At 39.0% G+C, this 23,116-nt stretch overlaps 2 protein-coding genes across 4 annotated transcripts; both read right to left on the reverse strand.

The window, feature by feature from the left end:
- Positions 1 to 166: 166 nt before the first annotated feature.
- LOC105006312 (zinc finger protein 709-like) lies at positions 167 to 6,684 on the reverse strand. 3 transcript variants are annotated; one of them, XM_010864776.4, is made up of 3 exons: positions 5,655 to 6,682; positions 4,100 to 4,235; positions 167 to 1,401 (listed from the first exon to the last, which is right to left on the reverse strand). In XM_010864776.4, exons 1-3 carry the CDS (start codon positions 6,073 to 6,075, stop codon positions 1,377 to 1,379), a joined length of 582 nt encoding a protein of 193 aa, XP_010863078.2. In that variant the 5' UTR covers positions 6,076 to 6,682; the 3' UTR covers positions 167 to 1,376. The 3 variants fall into 3 exon arrangements, with proteins under 3 accessions (XP_010863078.2, XP_010863076.2, XP_010863077.2); XM_010864774.5 differs by lacking the exon at positions 167 to 1,401 and having other exon boundaries at positions 1,593 to 4,235; positions 5,655 to 6,684; XM_010864775.5 differs by lacking the exon at positions 167 to 1,401 and having other exon boundaries at positions 1,593 to 4,235; positions 5,670 to 5,737.
- A 4,701-nt stretch (positions 6,685 to 11,385) lies between these two features.
- LOC105006310 (gastrula zinc finger protein XlCGF26.1-like) lies at positions 11,386 to 15,186 on the reverse strand. The gene is made up of 2 exons (XM_010864770.3): positions 14,651 to 15,186; positions 11,386 to 13,707 (listed from the first exon to the last, which is right to left on the reverse strand). The coding sequence occupies exons 1-2, from the start codon at positions 14,940 to 14,942 to the stop codon at positions 12,353 to 12,355; spliced, it is 1,647 nt and encodes a 548-aa protein (XP_010863072.2). The 5' UTR covers positions 14,943 to 15,186; the 3' UTR covers positions 11,386 to 12,352.
- Positions 15,187 to 23,116: the final 7,930 nt, after the last annotated feature.

The following is a 23,116-nucleotide window of genomic DNA, read 5'->3' on the forward strand; positions in this document are numbered from 1 at the left end:
ATGTAAATAGTATATATCCATGAAACAACTGATCATTTATTTTTTAATGTATTAACAAAATATATGAATGATTATTATAGTTACATAATAAGAATGTCATTATTTTTGGTTTGTAAAACAGGACAATTACCTGTTTTATTACATTTTATTGTGTCACAATTCGTACTCAATAGTTAAATCAAATAGCAACGTATTTATCATTTTGGCATTTCAATGATCATAAAACAATTTCATTTTCAAATAGGCACAGATGATCATGCTCAAAACATGACCACAGTAATCATGTATGCATCCCAAAAACTGAAATGCTTAATTTTTAAAAAATACATTTCCCTAAAACAATTCAAAATAATGACAATGGTGTGGGTATAATTCCCTAAACATAAAAAAAAATGTGCTTCTCTACAATGTGTTCTCTCGTGGTTTCTGAGGCTCCTGTATGAAAAATATTTATTTCCACACAGTAAACATTTATAGGGCTCTCCTGTATGGGTTCTCTTGAGGTTTTTTAGGATGTTTACGGTTCTAAATGTATTTTTACACTGGAAGCAGTGGTAAGGCTCCTTTGTTGTCTCCAATATGTTACACACCTTTGCATTACCTGTAGTATGTCTTATTTCATGTTCCTTTACACTGCGTCGGTATCTAAAACTCTTTCCACAAAAACAGGCTTCTCAGATTTGTGTGTTTTCTCATGTATTATCAGGCTTGACTATGTGACAAATGTCTTTTCACATAGAGAGCACTGGAAAGGCTTCACTGCTACATGTCTCCTTTCATGGGACAGCAGATATGCTGATGAGATACATTTCTTTTCACACTGAGAGCACTGATATGGTTTTTCACTAGTGTGCGTTCTCTCATACATTTTTAGACTTCTTATATGTTTATAAACCTTTCCACACTGCAAGCATTTATTTGACTCCTGCTCAGCGTGTGTTCTTTCATGGATCTCTACATTTTCTGGGGTTTTAAGATCCTTTCCACAATAGGAGCAGTGGTAACTCTCTCATGTTTTTTCAGATTCCCTGAATAGGTAAAACCCTTCCCACACTGAGAGCATTGATAAGGTTTCTCTCCAGTGTGTATTCTTTCATGAACCTCTACATACCACTGGTTACTATATCCCTTTCCGCAGTACACACAGTGGTAAGGCTTCTCAGCTGGATGCATTTTCATGTTTTTTCAGATTCGCTGAATAGGTAAAACGTCTTTCACACATGGAACACTCATATGGCTTTTCTCCTGTGTGTAAACTCTTTTTGTAAATTTTCAGCTCAAACCATAAGATAAAACTCTTCCCAAATAGGGAGCAGTGATGTGGTCTTGCTGGGTTTTGCTCTGGGTCTGGTTCTCCGGAAGGACTCCTCCCACTTTCAGAGCGAAAGGCTGAAGTCTCTCCTGCCAAAGACAGTGTTATTTTAACATAAGTTTCAGTAACACTTTGTTCCTAACAGTTTTAATCCAGACTAGTCCCTCAAACAGCATACATTGTTAATCAGATCTCCTGTCTCTTCCTCCTCCTCCTCATCTGCTTCATCCTCCTCATCTGCTTCCTCCTCCTCATCTGCTTCATCCTCATCATCTTCCTCCAACATGACAATAACCTTCTCCTTTACTCCTTTAAAAATTTATTGAATTTCTTTCTCCATCTTATCTTCTTTCACAATAACATCCTTCTCTTCCCTCACAGTAATATCGTACTATTCTTTCATAAAAACATCCTATTTTTTCACAAAACCCTCCTCTTTCACTGTTACAGCTCCACTTTCTACTTTGTTTTTGATTGTTAAAAACTCTTCTTCCTTCTAATCTTTCATGAAAGCTACTTTCTCAATCCAGCAGACTTCCTCTTTAGCCAGGGAAGGAGAACAAAGTTAGCGCATGGTCGGGATGTTAGCTAGCTAGTTAGCATTAGTGACTAGGTTAGTACTAGTCTAATTTAGCGATCCAATTTGCTGACTACTAACAAAGAAAAAAGTTAAATAAATGCCACGAAGAGTGGCGAAAACACAGAGGCAAATATATACTATAATGGTCCAAAGACTTTAATTATTGGGCCAGGAATGCAAGCTATCAGACTACCGAATTGCCAGATAAGAAATTGTATGCCTCGGGTGAATGCCTAGTCCGGTCCACTACATTATACGTCACACTGGCAAGACATACTAAATGAGCATGTGTTCATTGATTAGAGAAAAACATAACATTTTAATAATTAATGATTTACAGTAGGTTTATTGCGGGGCTGAAATCAATTTCCATAATTAGACTTGCTGATCTGCAGAAACCTACTTCTCACAAAAAATACAGGCAGGAATAATAAACAACAAGCTACAATGGAATAGCACATATTGTATATATACAACTATTTTATTGATGTTATATTTAAATTACATGCTAATATAATTTAATAGGGTTCTAAACATGGTTGTATAGGGGGTGAGTTCTAAACATGTTTGGACAAGGGTTTGGTTCCAAACATGTGTGGAAAGTGCGTGGGTTCTAAACATGGTTGGAAAGGGGGTGGGTTCTAAACATGGGTTCCAAACATTAATGGAAAGGGGGTGGGTTCTAAACATGCTTAGAAAGGGGGTGGGTTCTAAACATGGTTGTATAGGGGGTGGGTTCTAAACATGTTTGGACAGGGGGCGGGTTCCAAACATGCTCGGAAAGGGGGTGGGTTCTAATGATGGTCGGATGAGTTGGTGTGACGATTCCTTTTCTCCATATTTCAAATTTCCCAACATTTTTGACCTGTCTGCTTCAGGCCTTCTAAGGGACTAAAACCCTTTTCACAATGGGACCAGTGGAGACCTCTTCTGTGTGTATTCTCTGATGTTTATTCAGGTTCCCTTTCTCAGTAAAACCCTTTCCACACACAAAACATGGGAAAGGTTTCTCTATACAGTGTGTTCTTCTCTCATGCTTTTTCAGGCTCCCTGATGAGATATAAGTATTTCCACATTGCAAGCATTTATATGGTTTCTCTCCAGTATGTATTCTTTTATGTACTTTTAGATTCCCTGTCTGCATAAACCCCTTTCCACACTGAGAGCATTGATATGGTTTCTCTCCAGTGTGTGTTCTTCTATGCCTCTTTAGACCCTCATAGCGTTTAAAACCCTTACCACACTGAGAGCAGTGGAAAGGCCTATCTGCAAAGTGTGTGCGCTCATGTTCTTTAAGATTTCCTAATTTGTAAAATGTATTTTCACAGTAAGAACATTTGTATGGCTTCTCTCCAGTGTGTTTTCTTTCATGTACTTTTAAATCCGCTGAATGTCTGAAACCCATTCCACACTGAGGACATTGATATGGCCGATCTCCTGTGTGTGTTCTCTTATGCTTTTTCAGGCCCCATGATGAAATAAATGTATTTCCACACTGCAAGCATGTATATGGCTTCTCTCCAGTGTGTTTTCTTTCATGGACTTTTAAATTACCTGAGTGACTAAAACCCTTTCCACACTGAGAGCATTTATATGGCCGATCTCCTGTGTGTATCCTCCCATGCCTTTTCAGGCCCCCTGATGAAATGAATGTATTTCCACACTGCAAGCATTTGTATGGTTTTTCACCTGTGTGTGTTCTTTCATGTGTTTTTAGATCTCCTGACTGTCTAAAACCCTTCCCACACTGAGAGCATTTATACGGCCGCTCTCCAGTGTGTGTTCTCTTATGGTCTCTTAGGCTCCGTAACTGAACAAATCTTTTTTCACACTGGGAGCATTGATATGGTTTCTCTCCCATGTGACTTTGTTCATGCACCCTTAGATTCCCTGATTGTTTAAAATCCTTTTCAGACCAGGAGCTGTGGTAAGACTCTGCAGTGTGTATTCGTTCATGTGATTTCAGGTGCACTGAAGAAATAAATGTATTTTGACACTGAGAGCATTGATATGGCTTCTCTCCAGTGTGTTTTCTTTCATGTACTTTTAGATTCCTTGAGTATCTAAAACTCTTTCCACAATGGGAGCAGTCATAATGCTCTCCTGTGTGTGTTGTCTTATGAGATTTCAAATTCCCTGGTTCTGTAAAACATTTTCCACAATGGGAGCACTTGTAAGGTTTCTCTCCAGTGTGTGTCCTCACATGCCTTTTCAGGTGACATAACCACATAAAACATTTCCCACACTGTGAGCATTGGCATGGTCTTGCTGGTGTGGACATCTCTGTATCTGGTTCCCCTGAAGGACGCTCCCCGCTGTCAGATTGAGAGTCAGCTGTTTCTCCTGCCAAAGACAAACAATGTGTTTCATACTGGGATACATTATACAGGGATACTTAAATATGATCTTGACATGATAAAACTGTCCTCCTATGATGTTTAATAAAGAATAGGACCCCCCCCCCCCCAAAAAAAAAAAGTCAAGATACCAGAATATTTTAGTGTATTTGCTCAAGTCACAGAATGACACATAATTCAGGCAGATAGTTACCATTTTAAAAAAACACTTGTTTTGGCCTTGTGCTAGGGATTACTGTCCTCCTCAAAAGTGAATTAAATACTCTTGCATTATTTCCCCGTATTTTGCTAAATCAAGTCCTGCTGATGAAAAGCATCCCCACAACTTGATGCTGCCACCACCATACTTTACAGTAAAGGTGGCATGTCTTGAGGCATGGGCAGCATTAGGTTTGTGCAACACAACACTTTCATTTTTGGCTATGTTGGTGTCACCTAACACAATAACCTCCCAAATTGCAGCTTGGTCACTAATGTTTTAGATGGTACTTTTTGAGTAACAGCTTCTTTCATGGCACCCTCTCATATAGGCCAGTATATTGCAGAGCATCCTGGTGCACTAGCCATTGAACTGTAGTTCCAAAGTGATTGTTGGCCTCTGTGTGGCTTCTCTCACAAATCTGTGAGAGTGCTGGGTTTGAAGGGACAGCATTTTCATGGCAATGTCTGGATGGTGTGATGCCGTTTGCACTTCCGAATTATTGATCCAACACTGGGGATACCCAAGCAATGGATATTATTTTTGAGCTTTTCATAATCTATGCATGTCTTCATCTGTAACTTCTGCAAAAGAACGCTCTTTATATTTGCTTTTCATTTTCCATCAGATTCTCAAAGATTACATTATTGGGACAGTATTTCTCCAAAGGGATTATTGGGAATAATCTTGGGGATGAAAGGAAACCTACTCAATTTGCTGCAAGCACTGCCCTCCAACTGAATATGCTGAATAGTCATAAATTAGCGAAGATAGCTAGGAGTGTGATTAGCTGTAGTTAGATAGCTATCTGTATGAACTATTTTACTTTATTTGGGGTTATTTTGTTAATATTGAGCATACAATCAAATATTAGTATAATATATATTAGTATATTGCTAGCTTGCTTGAGATACTGTTTTTCAACTAGCTAGTATATTGGATTGTGTATTGTGAACTTCAGCTTGCACCACCTCAAAGTAAAGCAACACACATGTAAAACATTGTAATGTAAATTGAAACACAGGAAACACCCATTATTAAATTATCTTCATTATTTAATCATTCTTAAGAACAGGACCAGATGTGCTAGGAAATCTATACCTAAAGAAGTAAGATGAAATGAAAAACTCTACTTCTACGTTTTTCAAGTGTAGGCTACACTGAACAAGTGTAGACATTGGTATCCTGTTTACAAAAAATACTTACTGTTGTTATTCTGACATCGTGCCTTGTCTTTCTCCTCTTCCTCTAATGAGACGTCGCTCTCCACCTTCACTCCAAAAACATCATCCATTTCTTTATTTTCTTCTTTCACAGCAACGTCCTTCTCTTCTTTCACAGCAACGTCCTTCTCTTCTTTCACAGCAACGTCCTTCTCTTCTTTCACAGCAACGTCCTTCTCTTCTTTCACAGCAACGTCCTTCTCTTCTTTCACAGTTACCTCTTCCTTTATTAATGTAAAAACGTATTTTACGCTAACTTCTCGGTCTTCTTCTTTCACGGTAAAAGTCTCATCTTTTACGTTTTTATTTGAGAAACCCTCTTCCTTCTCCTCTTTCACCATAGTTTCTTTCTCCGTCCAGCAGACCTGTTCTTTAACAGGAGGGGAGAAGCTTGGAGAACTCATTGTCGGGGTTGTTAGCTAGCAACCTAGTTAGCATCAGTGACGAGGCTAACACGAAACTAATTAAGCAAATTGGTTCTCTACGTTCGATACAATGCAATAAGATTGTTAAAACACAGGGACAAATGTGCACGTCTAAAGAACATACGAGTTTGGGGTATGATCGCAAAAAAGCAACATGAGTAGCGGCCCACTAGTTAAAAGCGTCCACTAGATTACACGTCACACTTACAGCACTTTGCTTACCAAATCACCCAGGAATACGAGGAAGTTACGCAGGTCGCTTTGACAGAAAAAATACTGTAGTTGAACACGAAAATCAGCGCTCCACTGCTACAGCAAAGGCCATGTTCGAAGCCTGGAAGCGTGAAAATAACTGCCAGTAAATTGAGTAAAGGGACATGGCCAAAACACGTATTCTATAGTTGTAATCCCACGGTAGCAAAAACGTTCCAGCAGAAGATTGAAACTAATTAAGAATATAATTTAAAATAGTTTGTAGAAAACATATCATCGTTGTAGGGGGTAAAAATTATTTCTTGTTTCACACTACTAAAATATTTTTGGTCAATCTTAAAAATTCTTGTGCGCCAGTCGTAGGATCAACCAATCTGCTTTTCACTTAACCTTGTGATTTAACCGAGAACCTGCCCGAACCGACAATTAGCGACCCATCTCGTTAATTAAGGGAAGCCCCATATATACAGGTGCTGGTCATACAATTTGAATATCATCAAAAAGTTGATTTATTTCAGTAATTCAATTCAAAAAGTGAAACTTGTATATTATATTCATTCATTACTGATATATTTCAAATGTTTATTTATTTGAATTGTGATGATTATAACTGACAACTAATGAAAATCGGAAATTCAGTATCTCAGAAAATTTGAATATTACTTAAGACCAATAAAAAAAAAAGATTTTTAGAAATGTTGGCCAACTGTAAAGTATGAACATGAAAAGTATTGAGCATGTACAGCACTCAATACTTAGTTGGGGCTCCTTTTGCCTGAATTACTGCAGCCATGCGGCGTGGCATGGAGTCGATCAGTCTGTGGCACTGCTCAGGTGTTATGAGAGCCCATGTTGCTCTGATAGTGGCCTTCCGCTCTTCTGCATTGTTGGGTCTGGCGTATCGCATCTTCCTCTTCACAATACCCCATAGATTTATATATGATAACCCAATACCCCATAGATTAAAATATTCAAATTTTCTGAGATACTGAATTTGGGGTTTTCATTAGTTGTCAGTTATAATCATCAAAATTAAAAGAAATAAACGCATGAAAAATATCAGTCTGTGTGGAATGAATGTATACATTATGCAAGTTTCACTTTTTGAATGGAATTACTGAAATAAATACACTTTTTGATGATTTTCTAATTATATGACCAGCACCTGTATATTCAGGGTCCGTTGTTTAGATATTACTCTGGAATGTCCTTCTGGTTACACCATACGAACGGTGACTTGTGGTGCGAAGTTACTGGATATTTTCAGTTATATAATATGTTATGACCAGGCACGAAATCCCGCAGTATACGGCACAATAGATCAAAACGTTTCATAACAGTTATTACATTATCATGAAATTGACATTATGCTTCCAAGTGTTACCAAAGTAAGCAACATACTGTTAACAACAAGACATAAAGTAACACCCGTATGAGTTCCGATTTATTTTATCCACAAATTAAGAATGACGGTGCAGTAAAAATACAATATATCGTTTTTTATTCTGACTCGTTAGTGCTGACAGCTGGCACTGAATTGGTATAAAATGATTGGTCAAATCTCACCAGAACATCACTAATTACGTCCTGGCACGAAGAACAAAGATAATATACGTTTCCCCTGGAACGGCGTGCGCAGTTGCTTAGCCAAATTCATTCCAGTAATTAGTTAAATAATTTTCCCGACATCAACGCGTCAGCGATCCTTACGTTAAGAAATTTTGCTCTTCTTCACTCTAATGAAATCTGACGTCTATAACTGGTTCTGACGTTTACACTTGTATTTTGAACTGACCACATTTAAACAACTTATCCGCAACCATGGACATCGGGTGATGTTAACTGGACAGAGAGAGTGAGACAGAGTGGGGAAAACATGGTGAGACATGGTGAGGCAGAAGTGATCTGGAAATGATAGTTCATCAGTGAAGGGATGACACAGGACACCTATGGTTTGCGACTACTGTCATTCACCAATCCAACTACAGTAATTTAGTTAATGATTTTAAAGAATTACAACAGTTATCGGTAAAAACACTTAATAGGAAGATCTACAATTCAGTATTCTCATTAATGAGGTTAGTTTTTGGGGTAATTAAAAATATATATTTTTATATTAGTCAACAAGGGTTTAAAGTTTAACATTTTGTTTGGATGTAATTGCAATACTTCCTGGATTCAAAAAAACAAAACAAAAAATGTATTTACACCATAATTCCTCAAACATATACTCCTAGATTTCATTCCATTCCACATTTGGTGTGCTCCTATGAACTTAATGTTTGAACATTTAAAGTAATTTAGCAGAATCTTACACACAGGGGTTTGAAGGAGCAATCTGTGTTCCTAAATTCCTTCAACGTCTTCCACATTCAGAACTGTAGCATGTTAGTCAAGTCATTTCATTCAGAACTGTGCCAGGTTAGTCAAGTCATTTCATTCAGAACTGTGGCATGTAAGTCAAGTCATTTCATTCAGAACTGTGGCAGGTTAGTCAAGTCATTTCATCCAGATCTGTGGCAGGTTAGTAAAGTCATTTCATTCAGATCTGTGGCAGGTTAGTCAAGTAATTTTATTCAGAACTGTGGCAGGTTAGTCAATTCATTTCCTTTAGTGAGTTTGCTCATGTTTTTTCCAGGCACCTGTAAATCTCTTTTCACACTGGGATCTTTAATAAGGCTTTTCTCCTGTGCATGTATGCTTCTTCAGGGTCCCCAAACATATAAAACTCTTTCCACATTCAGAACAGTAGTATGGCAGTTCTCCTGTGCGTATTCTCTCATGCTATTTCAGGTTCCTTAAAGAGCTATAATCCTTTCCACACTGGGAGCAATGGAATGGTTTTCTTCCTGTGTGTATTACCTCATTTATTTTCGGGGAGCCTAACTCAGTGAAACTCTTTTCGCACAGGGAGCAGTCATACAGCTTTTCTCCTATATGTGTCCTCTCGTGCTTTTTTAGGTGTGCTGACTGGATTAATCTTTTTCCACACTGAGAACAATGGTATGGTATACAATGTTATATTTCAGTTACCTGACTTTGGTTCAATGTAATTATTTTCATTGTCGTACATGGTTAAAATGTACATGGGATGTACAACGTACATGGGACAGTACTTACTGATGCTTATCAGATGCAGAGTCGCCGACTTTTCTTTTTTGAAGGTCAAAATAATCTCCTTCTCCTTCAGTGTCAAAACTGAATCCTCCTTGTTCTCTTCCATCTCCTCTTTCACTTCAAACACTCCTTCCTCCGCTTTCATCATAACATGAACCTCTTCTCCTCCATTCACTGTGACCTCCTCCTCGTTATTCTCCTCTTTCACGACAATGTTCAACCAAAGGCCCTCTTTATTTGTCCAGCGGATCTCATCTTCAGGAGCAGCAAAACTAAGCTCATGACCGGGGATGTTAAGCGAGTTAGCGTAGGTGACAGGGCTCCTTCTACAGCTCACTAAACGAATCAGTTAGCTTACTAATATGTAAATATTAATTTGGGTAGATACGACAGATGTGTTTAAAATGCAGTGACGAATGTAAACCGAACATATCTATATATAAAAAAACTCAAATTATACAGATATGTTGGTTAACACTCAATTCCTTGGTGACTCTTGTTGCGTGTCCTTTCGTTTTTTTTTTTATGAGTAAGCACATCATGAGCCTGTATAATCCACAGACAAAATCCTCGCATGTGTACAGATACCTGGCCAATAAAGCTGATTGTGATTCTGATTCTTGGAGAAACTGGGAGCAACAGCAGATTGGGAGAGTGTTCCTCTTCTTTGGACTTTACATGGTTGCAACCAAATTTAAGATACTCTGCTGCCACTAAATGGTGTGGAGTGTGGACCCGCCACGGGCAATGTTTAGTGTCTTGGGAAATGTTAAGAGCATGAGGGCTCTGAAGGAAAAATGGTATCCAGGATAATAATAATGTCACCTTTGAAAAAGAAGAGCAAAAAAACATCAGGACTCTAAAATGCTATCATATAACGCATTTCCCCCATTTACACAGCGACTTACAAAATGATTAACATAATGTTAAAGATTAGGGCAAAAAGGTATGAATTATACACAACTAATTTGTCATATTTTATCCCCCTAAAATAGGGGAGGAGTATATCATTTAATACTGAATAAAAATGAACTGAGAATTTTTTTTTCATTTCCAAGGTCTCAAACTTAGTGCCACCTCAAAGGTTTCATGTAAATACAATTGCAATAAATTAATTTGCATGAAATGTTGCCAGAAGTCCTTATTCAGAACAATCAAGTAATGTGAGCTCCGGGAGTTCCATAAATGGCATCAACACTTTAATTGGAATCTGGTGCAAAAGCCAGACAACACCAAAAATGTCCTTTGTCCAAGCTCTGCCACAGTGGGTTTTGGATTTAAATGGATGTTTAAGTTGGATGTTTGATGATAAAATAAGATTGACTACTTCTAGTCAATTAAAATAGAAACCAGTGCCTCCCCCTTCTCAAATAACCTGCTAAATTACTGAACCTCTGTGAATGGTGGTGATCTGTCTGAGACAAGGCAATGTCACTTTCAGACAAAGTGAGAACACCCTTTTAGAACAGTGTTTTTGAATCTTAGAAACATTTTGACTAAAAAGCTCAGTTTCAATACCCTTGCAAGGGGTGAGTACATTAATTATTGAAAACAAGCACTTAAATAATTCTAAACCTTTTTGAAAAATAAATGTATATAGAAATATATCTTTCTGAGAAAAAAAATACAGAGACGTGTTAGTTTAGTTAATTACTTAATCATTAAGTTAAATATATCCCACATGTTGGAAAATTACAATATACATTTCATTACCGTAGTTTACTATATACACCTTTTTTGCTAATATTTATCAAGGGAGCTTATAATTGTAGGTAACAGTGTTTGGTTCATCTCCACTTTGTGTCCCAGTCAGTGGACGCTGTCCTCAACTACCATTTATCAGGGAGAGATAATGGGAAATCAAGTTCAAATCTAGAAACAATTGCTCAATTGTACAAGAGGGATCTCAGAAAACATCAAATCCAAAAAGGTTACAAAAAGTGTGTTTAATGGCAGAAAGATTATTTTATTACACACACAACACTGTCCTAAATACAAGGTCTTATTAGACACACCTTAAAACTACAACCTTGTGTATATGGAATACACATCCTTTATACAAGATATAATTTAATCTAACTAATAAATATTACATTTTAAAACCATCAATTATTGTAATAATTATTCCCAATAACCTCCACTCTTCACTGTTAATGTCCTTACTATACCACCCAAACTGTCCCCAGGTCAGCCCAAATTTCCCAGTATTTTATCATGTTATTGTTTCCTTTCGCAACTTATTCTTATTCAACACATTTTTTTAAAAGTCACCATTAAGACTAGGGTGTCATTCTAAATAAACCCTTATGTAACACATTAACATACAATATCACCAGCAATAAATCATATTACATCCCTCCATTATACCAGTGTCTGTACAAAAACCAAATTGTATTGTATATGCTGACACTGCCAGCAAAATAAATATGTATCCTGGGAGGATGACAAGGCTACCCTTTTCTATTTAGGGATTTCACCTCAGTCAGTTGGTTGCGTCGTTTCCATGGTCACCAACATTCCACAAATGCTGTAGTCAAAGGGATGACCAGACATTGAACTAGTGATCTTAAATGGGCTAATTACAGTTTTAGTCAAAAACACTGGCTCTCATCATATTGTAATATTATAAGTGTACTTTGAATGGATGGCATTAGAATTATGATGAAAGGTTTAGCTACTATTTGCATTAGTAATAAACTTTAGACCAAATCTTCATCAGCTCCCATTGAGGATGCAGTGAGCAGAATGCTCATTTGGACTCTAGCCCAAAAACAAACATTCAAAACAGTAATTTGCGATCAAACGTGTCACCCCTGAATATAACAGGGGTCTTGACATGGAAATGAGACAGGCTTCTCTGGTGTCTTTACACAAGGTGTTTTAGGCTCTCTTAATGTCAATTTTCTCCCATAGTGAGAACAGTGGTTTATTTTTTACTGTGCGTTTGCTCATGTTTTTTCAGGCTACCCGAATTGGTAAATGTCTTTTCACACTGGGAGCAGTGGTAAGGCTTTTCTCCTGTGTGTGTCCTCTCGTGTGTTTTCAGGTACCCGGATGCAGCAAAACCCTTTCCACAGTGAGAGCAATTGTAAGGCTTTTCTCCTGTGTGCACTCGCTCATGTTTTTTCAGGCATCCTGATTCTGCGAAACCCTTTCCACAGTGAGAGCATTTGTAAGGCTTCTCTCCTGTGTGTGTCCTTTCATGCCTTTTCAGCTGTCCTGCCTGGGAAAAACTCTTTCCACAATGGGTGCAATGAAAGGGTTTCTCTCCTGTGTGTATAATTTCATGCTTTTTAAGGGTCCCTAAACTGACAAATCTCTTTCCGCATTGAGAACAGTTGTAGCACTTTTCTCCTGTGTGTAGTCGCTCATGAACTTTCATAGTCTGTAAACAGTGAAAACCTTTTCCACACTGAGAGCAGCGAAAAGGCTTTTCGCCTGTGTGTAGTCGCTCATGAACTTTAAGGGTCTGTAAACAGCTAAAACCTTTTCCACATTGAGCGCAGTGAAACGGTTTTTCTCCTGTGTGTATTCTCTCATGTGATTTCAGGTTCCTTAAACACATAAAATCCTTTCCACACTGGGTGCAATGGAAAGGTTTTTTTCCTGTGTGGATTATCTCATGCCTTTTTAGTGACCCCAACTCTTTAAAGCTCTTCCCACACTGAGAGCATTCAAAGGGCTTCTCTTCTAGGTGTGTTGTCTGATGTCTTTTCAGATGGGCTGACTGGGTAAAACTCTTTCCACACTGGGAACATTCAAAGGGTTTCTCATCTGTGTGTGTCCTCTCATGAATTTTCAGATGTGATGACAGAAGAAATCTCTTTCCGCACTGGGAGCATTGGTGAGGCTTTTCTCCAGAGTGTCGTTTCTCGTGACCTTTCAAACGCGATGAATTGATAAACCTTTTCCCACAATGAGAACAGGGAAACGGCTTTTCTCCTGTATGTATACTCTCATGTAATTTCAGATTTCTTGAACAGGTAAAATCATTTCCACACTGGAAGCAATGGAACGTTTTTTTTGCTGTATGTATTCCCTCATGCCTTCTTAGAAATCCAATCTCTGCAAATCTCTTTCCACACTTGGAGCATTCAAAAAGCTTCTCTCCTGTGTGTGTCTTCTCATGCTTCTTCAGTAGCGAAAGCAGCACAAATCTCTTTCCACACTCTGAACATTGGTGATGCTTCTCTCCAGAGTGTAGTATCTCATGTGACGTATCTGGGTTTGGTCGCCCTGACGGACTCCTCCCACATTCAGATTGAGAGTCTGGTGTTTCTCCTGCCAAAGACATACAGAGAATTTAATGAACTATTAAGCAGAGACCTACATAATATCTGCACATGATAAAACTGCCTTCCCTGGTCTATCCAGAATAGATTCCTCAATCACTTAAAAAAATAAAATCATGTCATTCAGATGAGCTGTAGAGGGATTTTAACCAAGAATATACTAGGAGTTTTATTTGGGAAGAAAGAAACAAATTGAAAGAACACAATGTATGAACATAAAAACGTATCTGACCATGCAGGTATGATAGAAAACATTCTCAGTTTCAGCAACAACCTGGGAACAATCTGAGTTACCTGCCCTGCTCAAGCATGCAGTGGCCTTAGCTTGTTTCACTGAACTGTAGCATAATGTGCTAGACATGATGCACCTAAATTAAGCACCAATGTTTCAGAAACCAGTTTGTAGTAAATACAAATTTGACGGAATAACGAATAACCATTATGAGCGACCAGCACAGAAGATGGACCTACTGTCAACAAGGCACATCAACATCTCTATTTATAGAATACAACTGAAGGAACTTTAAACAATAAACAGTATTTATTAAAATAATGTACAGAACATCAGCCATTTGTGTTGCCTGTTCTTGTTGCAGTTTGGATAAAATTACTAGTCTGACAAAGAATGTTTGCAGTAGCTGCAAGCACGGAGAGAATGTCGTCAAAGACAGACGAATTCGTGCAGTCTATGAATATACCACATATACGTGCGGTCGGATTTCAAGCCCCACGTCTTAACTGTTATACCTTGGCCTAATATCACACCACACGACCTTGTGCCTTACTTCAACATGCCAGGTACTATTTTAAACTGCCACGAATATTTTCTTTCCATGGTCCTACCAGTGTCATGTTATGCAATGGGGACGTTCTGTTTGGCAGAACAAACACACCAGAGCTCAACAACCCAATTAAAAAAAAACAGTACTCACTGGTGGTAATCCGATTTTCGATTTCCTCCTGTTGTTCTTCTTTTAATGTCAAAGTAATCTCTCCCTCCTCCTTCAGTCCAAACGCGGAATCATACAAAATATCTTCTTTCTCCTCTTTCACTTCAAACGCTCCTTCCTCTATTTTCACTGTGACATCCTCCTTTTCTTCTTGTTTCACTGTGATATCCTCCTCTTTATTCTCGTCTTTAACGACAATATTCAGCCACAGGCCCTGTTTATTCGTCCAGCAGACCTCTTCTTCAGCGGGAGGGGAGTAGCTGACAGAGCTCATGGCGGGGGATGTTGGCTAGCTAGTTAGCATAAGCGATTAGACTATTCCTACAGCAAATCTAACCAGCCAGCTAGCTGACTAATATGTAAATATTACATTAAATTGGGTAGATGCGACAGGTGTGTTTAAAACATAGTAACTAATGCACACCAAATGTATCTAAACAACTCGAATTTTACAGTTTTGTTCGCTAACCATCTAACCGCGGACGGCTTTGTTCTTTCAATTTTTTATCGCTTCAAAAAACTAACTTTAAGGTGCATTACCGCCACCAACTGGACTGGAGTTGGACTGGCTAAAGGTCAGGTCTAAACACCTAGAAATGCTTGCTGAAAAGAATGGTCAGAGTAGGCTATCCATAACGGAAAAATAAAACTAATCTCAGTCTCAAGGAACCGCTAGGGCTTCCACTGCTTCCTGTTTCACTGTGGTATATAAAAAAAAAAAGTACTTAACAACAATGTAAAATCCATTTGTCATGTATCACCGTGACAAAGGTAAATAACTGACAAATTGAGACAGAAACAGTTACTGTCCATCATAAATCAGGCCCTGGGTACATAAATAGCTAAGACTCTAAATATACCACTTACCACGATGAAGTTAAAAAAAAAAGTGGTAAAACTGCCTATGAAAGGAAACAAGTGCATCTTATACCCAAACACTTTGAGAAATGGAGCTAGCCAAAACATTGTCTGCAGTTGTGAGAAAAACCTCTTTGTACACCTCTGATCTTTTGATGGACAGTTATGTAGATATATCCCAGAATGCATTTTAGGATACAAGCATATTTAAAGGGAAACAACATTCCTTTATAGTGGACATGGGGTACCTAGCTGTCTAATAGTTCTATCATTCTGCCAATTGACATGAACAGTCCTTCATTAACATCTCCATAGAAAACAGGTTTGGTTACAAATTGAATATTACAACCCACAGTCATAAGGAATTACTAAAACACGAAAACGATCACATCAACATCTATACCACTTCACAGGGTTGTCTGTTTATATTAGAGGTAGTCTATACCTCCAGGTTAATCTTAAATGTAGTCTATACCTCCAGGTTAATCTTAAAGGTAGTCTATACCTCCAGGTTAATCTTAGAGGTAGTCCATACCTCCAGGTTAATCTTAGAGGTAGTCTATACCTCCAGGTTAATCTTTGAGGTAGTCTGTACCTCCAGGTTAATATTAGAGGTAGTCTATACCTCCAGGTTAATCTTAGAGGTAGTCTATACCTCCAGGTTAATCTTTGAGGTAGTCTATCCCTCCAGGTTAATCTTAGAGGTAGTCTATACCTCCAGGTTAATCTTTGAGGTAGTCTATACCTCCAGGTTAATATTAGAGGTAGTCTATACCTCCAGGTTAATCGTAGAGGTAGTCTATACCTCCAGGTTAATATTAGAGGTAGTCTATACCTTCAGGTTATACCTCTGTCTTTCACAGTGACGTCCTCCTCTTCCTCCCCAGTAACATCCTCCTCCCCTTCTCTATTTTCTTCCTTCACTGTAAGCAGCCTCATTTACTTGTTTTTTAACTGTGAAGCAAGCACGTTTATTTATATAGCACAATTCATTCATACAAGCAATTCAAGCATCTTTCCTCGTCCAGCAGTCCTCATCTTCTTTAGCACGGGGGCAGTGCTGGCCCTAGTCTTTTTGGGGGCCCTAAGCAAGATTTTATTTGGGGGCCTCCTCTCCCCTAGTGGTACGGGTCGGGGTCCCTAAGCGATCTCCTATCTCGATTATGCCTAGGGCCAGCCCTGGCAGGGTGGGTGTAGCATAGTAAATGCATGGTCAGGGATGTACGCTATTTAGCATTACCTGTAACCTAGGGCTACATCTACCAGTGAGGCAGCTAACTAGCAAATAATTTAAATGAGGGCAAATAAAACAGAAGTGTATTAAACACAGTGAGTACTGTGCAGTAAACAATATAGTGCTTTAAAATCAAATGCATGTTGGCTTACAAACAACTAACCTAGCTGACAACACAGCATTAGTGTCTGGAGAGCAACATTATAAAAACACTTCCCGGTCACCACATTTTTGTAACATTGCAAAATATAAGTCTGTGAGCTTTTAGTAATACAGTCACAAAACTGTTTTCATTCAGGATTAATTCAAAAGACTATCCAAACATTAACAATGATTAATGTTTATTTTAATATATGGATATATTTTAAAAATATATTCCCAGGTCAAATATATGCAACCAATGCATGTCTGTATCTGAAATACACAAATACAAATCCTCCAGTGTGTAGAGTGAAAATACAGTGACAAATCAATCCAAGCCAAGAGTTAGACAGTGCAGGTATAGCAATTTAATGGCAGAAAATATATAACACACATCCTCAATAAAAGGTTTATTACACACAGATCTCAACACTGTAGCCCTGTGTAGATAGAATACACATCCTTAATAAAATGTCTTATCACACACACAAACATGTTTCCTGGCTGCTCCCCAACTGGTCTCTCCTGCTATGGTGGGTCTGTCGTCCAACCTCATCCATCTGTTTCTATTGTTCCCACAATGCCAACGTTATGTCATTAGAACACATAACACGGTTTAAAAATATATCATGTGAACCCCAAAACATCGGTTTTATCTCCTTCTGTAACATTGGCATTGACATTTAAATACATAATCTAATGGTTCAAGTGTAAAACTGCTGCTTGCATGTAGATTGTATCCCCATAATCCAAATGAGCAGACATAAAAGCATCCATTTGTTTCTTCTATCAAGGGACAGACAGTCTCTATTTCTGTAATAGACGCTTGATTTTCAGTATCTTTACGTTGCGCTTGCAACGACAACTTGTCACAAAGACTCAATTCAATTTGTGATCTGTCCAAGGTAGAGGACTTGCATCTGAGTGCACTTCAGAATATCATTTATTTTGCAATGTTTTGCATTTTGCACTAATTTAAGATCTAAAAGTGACTTGGTAGTCAAAGTATGCAATTGTTTGGTTTATAAAATGTGCCATGGAACATAGTACTTCATGGTCTGCATTAAAATGAATTATAAAATCTTTCAGAATTTCTCCATGTCAATTATATACAGCTTGAACCAGAGGGAATGCCATTACGCACGTCCAGAAATTCAGATTTGACCACTTCAGTCACACCAGTCAGAGCTCTATCACACATGAATAGTCCTAAAATAACATCTCATCCAATATCACAGTGCTTTGGCCATGTCCAAACCCAGACTGACATATTTTCAAAATAGAATGTTCAGTTGGAAAGGGTTCAGAAAGGGCGTGGCTGTATGTTCACCAATAATTCTAGAATCTTTGTTGGACAATATCATTTTGAATCAGGGTGCTAACTAGGAGGTCTCCAGAGATCAAAGCCACATAAAAAATATGGGCAACTGAGTCAAAGGCTGTGAACTCTCCAGGTCATCTGGCCGAGTGGAAGACTTCCTGTCTGTATCACTGTTAACCTGTCTGACATCATGAGGGTCATCAGGTCAGTGAGTTCAGTAGGCACACCTCACTCTGCACGTGGGCGATGCACAGCCTCATCTAAAAAGCCCTTTCCTAAATGACTCATTGCCAGAACTTCAACTGCTTTGGAATGGAGTCAGACTTTAACAGAAACTAAGAGACATTTTAGGAGTACCAGTTCTTACACCAAACCCCAGGACTACCTGGACCACACCCCAGGACAACCTGGACCACACCCCAGGACTACCTGGACCACACCCCAGGACAACCTGGACCACACCCCAGGACAACCTGGACCAGATCTTAAGACTACCGGGCCAGGCGATTCCTGGGTAAACCCATCCAGAATCCTCCTGGTTGTGTTGCAGATCTAGCTTCTGTTTGATGATTCCTGCGGTCACTGCCCACAGCCTACCTGGTCATCCCTGTCCACCTGGTCATCCCTGTCCTTGTCCACCTGGTTGTCCTCGTCCAACTGGTTGTCCCTGTCCACCTGGTTGTGCAGCTGATCTGGATTCTGCCTAAAGACTCTGGACACAGCCCATTTGTATTTATTGAACTGCTGCTCATCTAAACATGCAAAATATTGGAACAAAAAGGTCATGTACTCTAATAATCATTCCCGGCACATCCAGAAACTGACTGCCCACCCCTTAGAGTCCTGTTCCTCTCTAGATTTCTTCCTAGGTTCCAACTCTACTTGGAGGTTTTCCAGGCCACTGTGCTTCAGTTTCATGTGGCTGCTTGCTCTTTGGGGTTTTATACTGGGCATCTGTATAAGCACTTTGTGTCAATTTGAATGATTGATTGGTTCCTTTGGAGTGTGGTTGCACATGTGGTTTGAGGTTAAACAAATTCCTACTAACTTATTTTCACAAAGAGAACATGGGTTTATTGTTTATCATGTGTTTGTGCATGCCTTTTCAGTCTTGCTAATTGGGGAAATGTTTTTTCACACTGGGAGCATTTGTAAGGCTTCTCTCCCGTGTGCGTCTTCTCATGCGTCTTGAGGTACCCTGACGCGGCAAAACTCTTTCCACATTGAGAGCAATTGTACGGCTTTTCTCCTGTGTGAACGCGTTCATGAGCTTTCATAGTCTGTAAACAGCTTAAACCTTTCCCACACAGGGAGCAGTGAAAAGGCTTTTCTCCTGTGTGTATTCTCTCATGTGATTTCAGGTTCCTTAAACAAGTGAAATAATTTCCACATTGGGAGCAATGGAAAGGCTTTTCTCCTGTGTGGATTCTTTCATGTCTTTTCAGGCACCCCAACTCTTTAAAACTCTTTCCACACTGGGAGCAATCAAATGGCTTCTCTTCTAGATGTGTGGATTGATGTATTTTCAGGTGCACTGATTGGGTAAATCTCTTTCCACACTGAGAACATTCAAAGGGCTTCTCTCCTAGGTGAGTTGTCTGGTGTCTTTTCAGGTGTGATGACTGAGTAAAACTCTTTCCACACTGGGAACATTCAAACGGCTTCTCTCCTGTGTGTGTCTTCTCATGCTTGTTCAGTTGTGATGACAATACAAACCTCTTTCCACACTCAGAACATTTGTGAGGCTTCTCTCCTGTGTGTTGTTTTTCATGATCTTTCAAACGTGAATAAAATATAAACCTCTTACCACAGTAGGAACAGGGAAATGGCTTTTCTCCTGTATGTATACTCTCATGTGACTTAAGCTTCCTTAAACAGGTAAAATCATTTCCACACTGGGAGCAATGGAAAGTGTTTTTACCTGTATGTATTCTCTCATGCCTTCTCTGGGACCCCAACTCCTTAAATCTCTTTCCACATTGGGAACATTTGAAGGGCTTCTCGCCTATATGTGATGTCTGGTGTCGTTTTAGGTACAAAGACTGGGTAAATCTCTTTCCACACTGGGCACATTCATAAGGCTTCTCATCAGTGTGTGTCTTCTCATGCTTTTTCAGTTGTGATGACAAAACAAATCTCTTTCCACATTGGGAACATTCAAACGGCTTCTCCCCTGTGTGTGTCTTCTCATGCCTTTTCAGATTTGATGGCAGCACAAACCTCTTTCCACACTGGGAGCATTGGTAAGGCTTTACTTCTGTGTGTAACTTCTCGTGATCTTTCAGGTGTGATGAATAGATAAATTGTTTTCCACACTGGGAGCATTGGTGCTGTCCTGCTGTTTTGAGTCTCTGGGTCTCTGGGTCTGGTTCCCCTGAAGGACTCTTCCCATAGTTAGAGTCTGGTGCTTCTCCTGCCAAAGACACAGACTATTTAATGAATTACTAAGCAGAGACCAGAATAAAACCTACACATCACAAAACTGTCTTCCTATGAAAGTTAATCCAGACTAGATACCTCAATAATTTACTAAACATTATTAACTAAACAACTATTGTAAATGTAACACACAGCAAACTATATTTTATTCATTTGTAGGACCTAATTTACATGTAGGACCTAAGAGGTGTCAGTGCCAGCCATTTTGCCCATTATATCAGTGCCAGCCTAGCTGCCCACTAAGAGGGCAATAAACCAATCAGAGACAATTTTTGCAATGTAATATTTAACTAAAATGTGTTCATCCTAACCACAATACATCAACGTATTGATGTTGCTCTTTAGGCTAGGTTTCTGGTATCTGTTGATTTAAAAAAAGGAGTTATAAATATTCACCTTTTCTATTCTCCTTTCTCTCCCACGGCTCCCTTTCTGTCTCTCCGTTATCTCTATCATCCTACGTTTTAATTTATCATGCCATTTTTCGCTGTAGTTAAAGAGAGTTCTCGGGCATTATTTCACCTCTCAAATCCACACATTCGTGTAACACTGTACTAGCTGTTTGTGGTTCTTACGATAGTACTCACTGGTGTTGCTCACACCTCCAATCACTTCCTGTTCTTCCTCCTCTTTTAATGTCAAGGTAATCTCTCCCTCCTCCTTCACCCCCAAAACGGCTTCCTCCCGTCTCTCTTCCTTCTCTTCTTTCACTTCAAACGCTCCTTCCTCTGCTTTTACGGTGACGTTCTCCTCTTCCTTCTCCTCTTTCACGACAATGTTCAGCCACAGGCCCTGTCTGTTCGTCCAGCAGACCTCCTGTTCTTCAGCAGGAGGCGGGTAGCTTGCTGAGCTCATGGCCGGTGATGCTAGTTAGCAGAAGAGATAAGCGTAGTTATACAGCTAACTAAACTAGTCAGCTAGCTGACTAAAATGCAGATACGACATTAATGGGTAGATAGGCCCGTGGAATTTAAGACACAGCGACTAATGTACACAGAAAACACCTAAAATGCTCCAACATGTCAGCTAACAAACAAACCTTCGATCAACCGCAAACAGCGGAAATCAGTCAGTTTTCTTCTTTTTTGGATTTTACAAAGGGAACCGAAATTGGATGCATACTGTCACCCACTGGCCAGGAGTGGAATACCTACAAGGAAAGTTGACGCAGAACGTTCAGTCCGCGTTCCCTAACTGAAATATTCTCTATTATTTTATATCACCTCTGATTAAGATGAACAAAACAAATAATAAAACAAACATGAGCTATATTTTATTTAAAATTGTACACTAATTGAGTTGCTCTGATGAAATTCTATTGCATTTTATTGCGTCTGATCAAAGGCATTCAATTACAATTTGACAAAACCATGGACAGAACCACATAAATAATATATACATTCAACAAAATAAACACTATTGAGAATAAAACAATATAAATTTAAGTAAATGCATTTATTTGAACTTTGTTAGAAAAAATAATAATATAGGACTCCTCATTTACACACCAGAAGATAGTTATAAAGCCTATTTAATGTCTTCACCCCAAAAACATCTTCAGTGGCTCAGAGGTTCACACATTCATTATTGTGTAGGTTTCCTCTGCTGGGTAGTGAATTCATTAATTTCTGTAGGTTTCCTGTTACATAGTGAATTCATAGATTTCTGTAGGTTTCCTGTTACGTAGTGAATTCATTAGTCTCTGTAGTTTTCCTCTGCTGGGTAGTGAATTCATTAGTCTCTGTAGTTTTCATCTGCTGGGTAGTGAATTCATTAGTCTCTGTAGGTTTCCTGTTACATAGTGAATTCATAAATTTCTGTAGGTTTCCTGTTACGTGGTGAATTCATTAGTCTCTGTAGGTTTCCTGTTACATAGTGAATTCATTAATCTCTGTAGGTTTCCTGTTACGTAGTGAATTCCTGTTACGTAGTGAATTGCATAGCAAACACATTTCAATTAGGACACAAAACAACTAAAGGACAGAAGTGTGGAAAGACATTCATGTATTTTAAAGGTGTGGCACCATCAAGACCCTGCCGAGATCAGGATGTACCTCGAAACCTGACGATGGAGCAGGTAAAAGGTCTGAGAGCTTTGTGGCCAACACTGGGGAATTCGTTCATGGGTCGACAATATCCCTAACACACTAATAAATCAGCATGGCCCTCAGAAAAGAATGAAAGCTCTTTCCAGGTAAACCAAAAATATCAGGAGATTCTGTAGCAATTTTCCTCTTTTCATAATGCATAGCAACAGGAGTTCCATCATCCACGCTTCAATAGGCCCAGTTAGGCCAGTTGCAACATCTGTTGGGTGGTGGTTGGATGGGCAATGCATCCTCCTCAGCAGGAAATCCACCACAGGGAGGGGTGGGCCAGTTGGTGTCACCCTGTGTTGGACCCCCAAGCAATGCATGGACCAGAACACCTGACCTGAACACTTGACCTGAACGCT

Source organism: Esox lucius, chromosome 9, assembly GCF_011004845.1.
Source record: "Esox lucius isolate fEsoLuc1 chromosome 9, fEsoLuc1.pri, whole genome shotgun sequence".
NCBI lineage: Eukaryota > Metazoa > Chordata > Actinopteri > Esociformes > Esocidae > Esox > Esox lucius.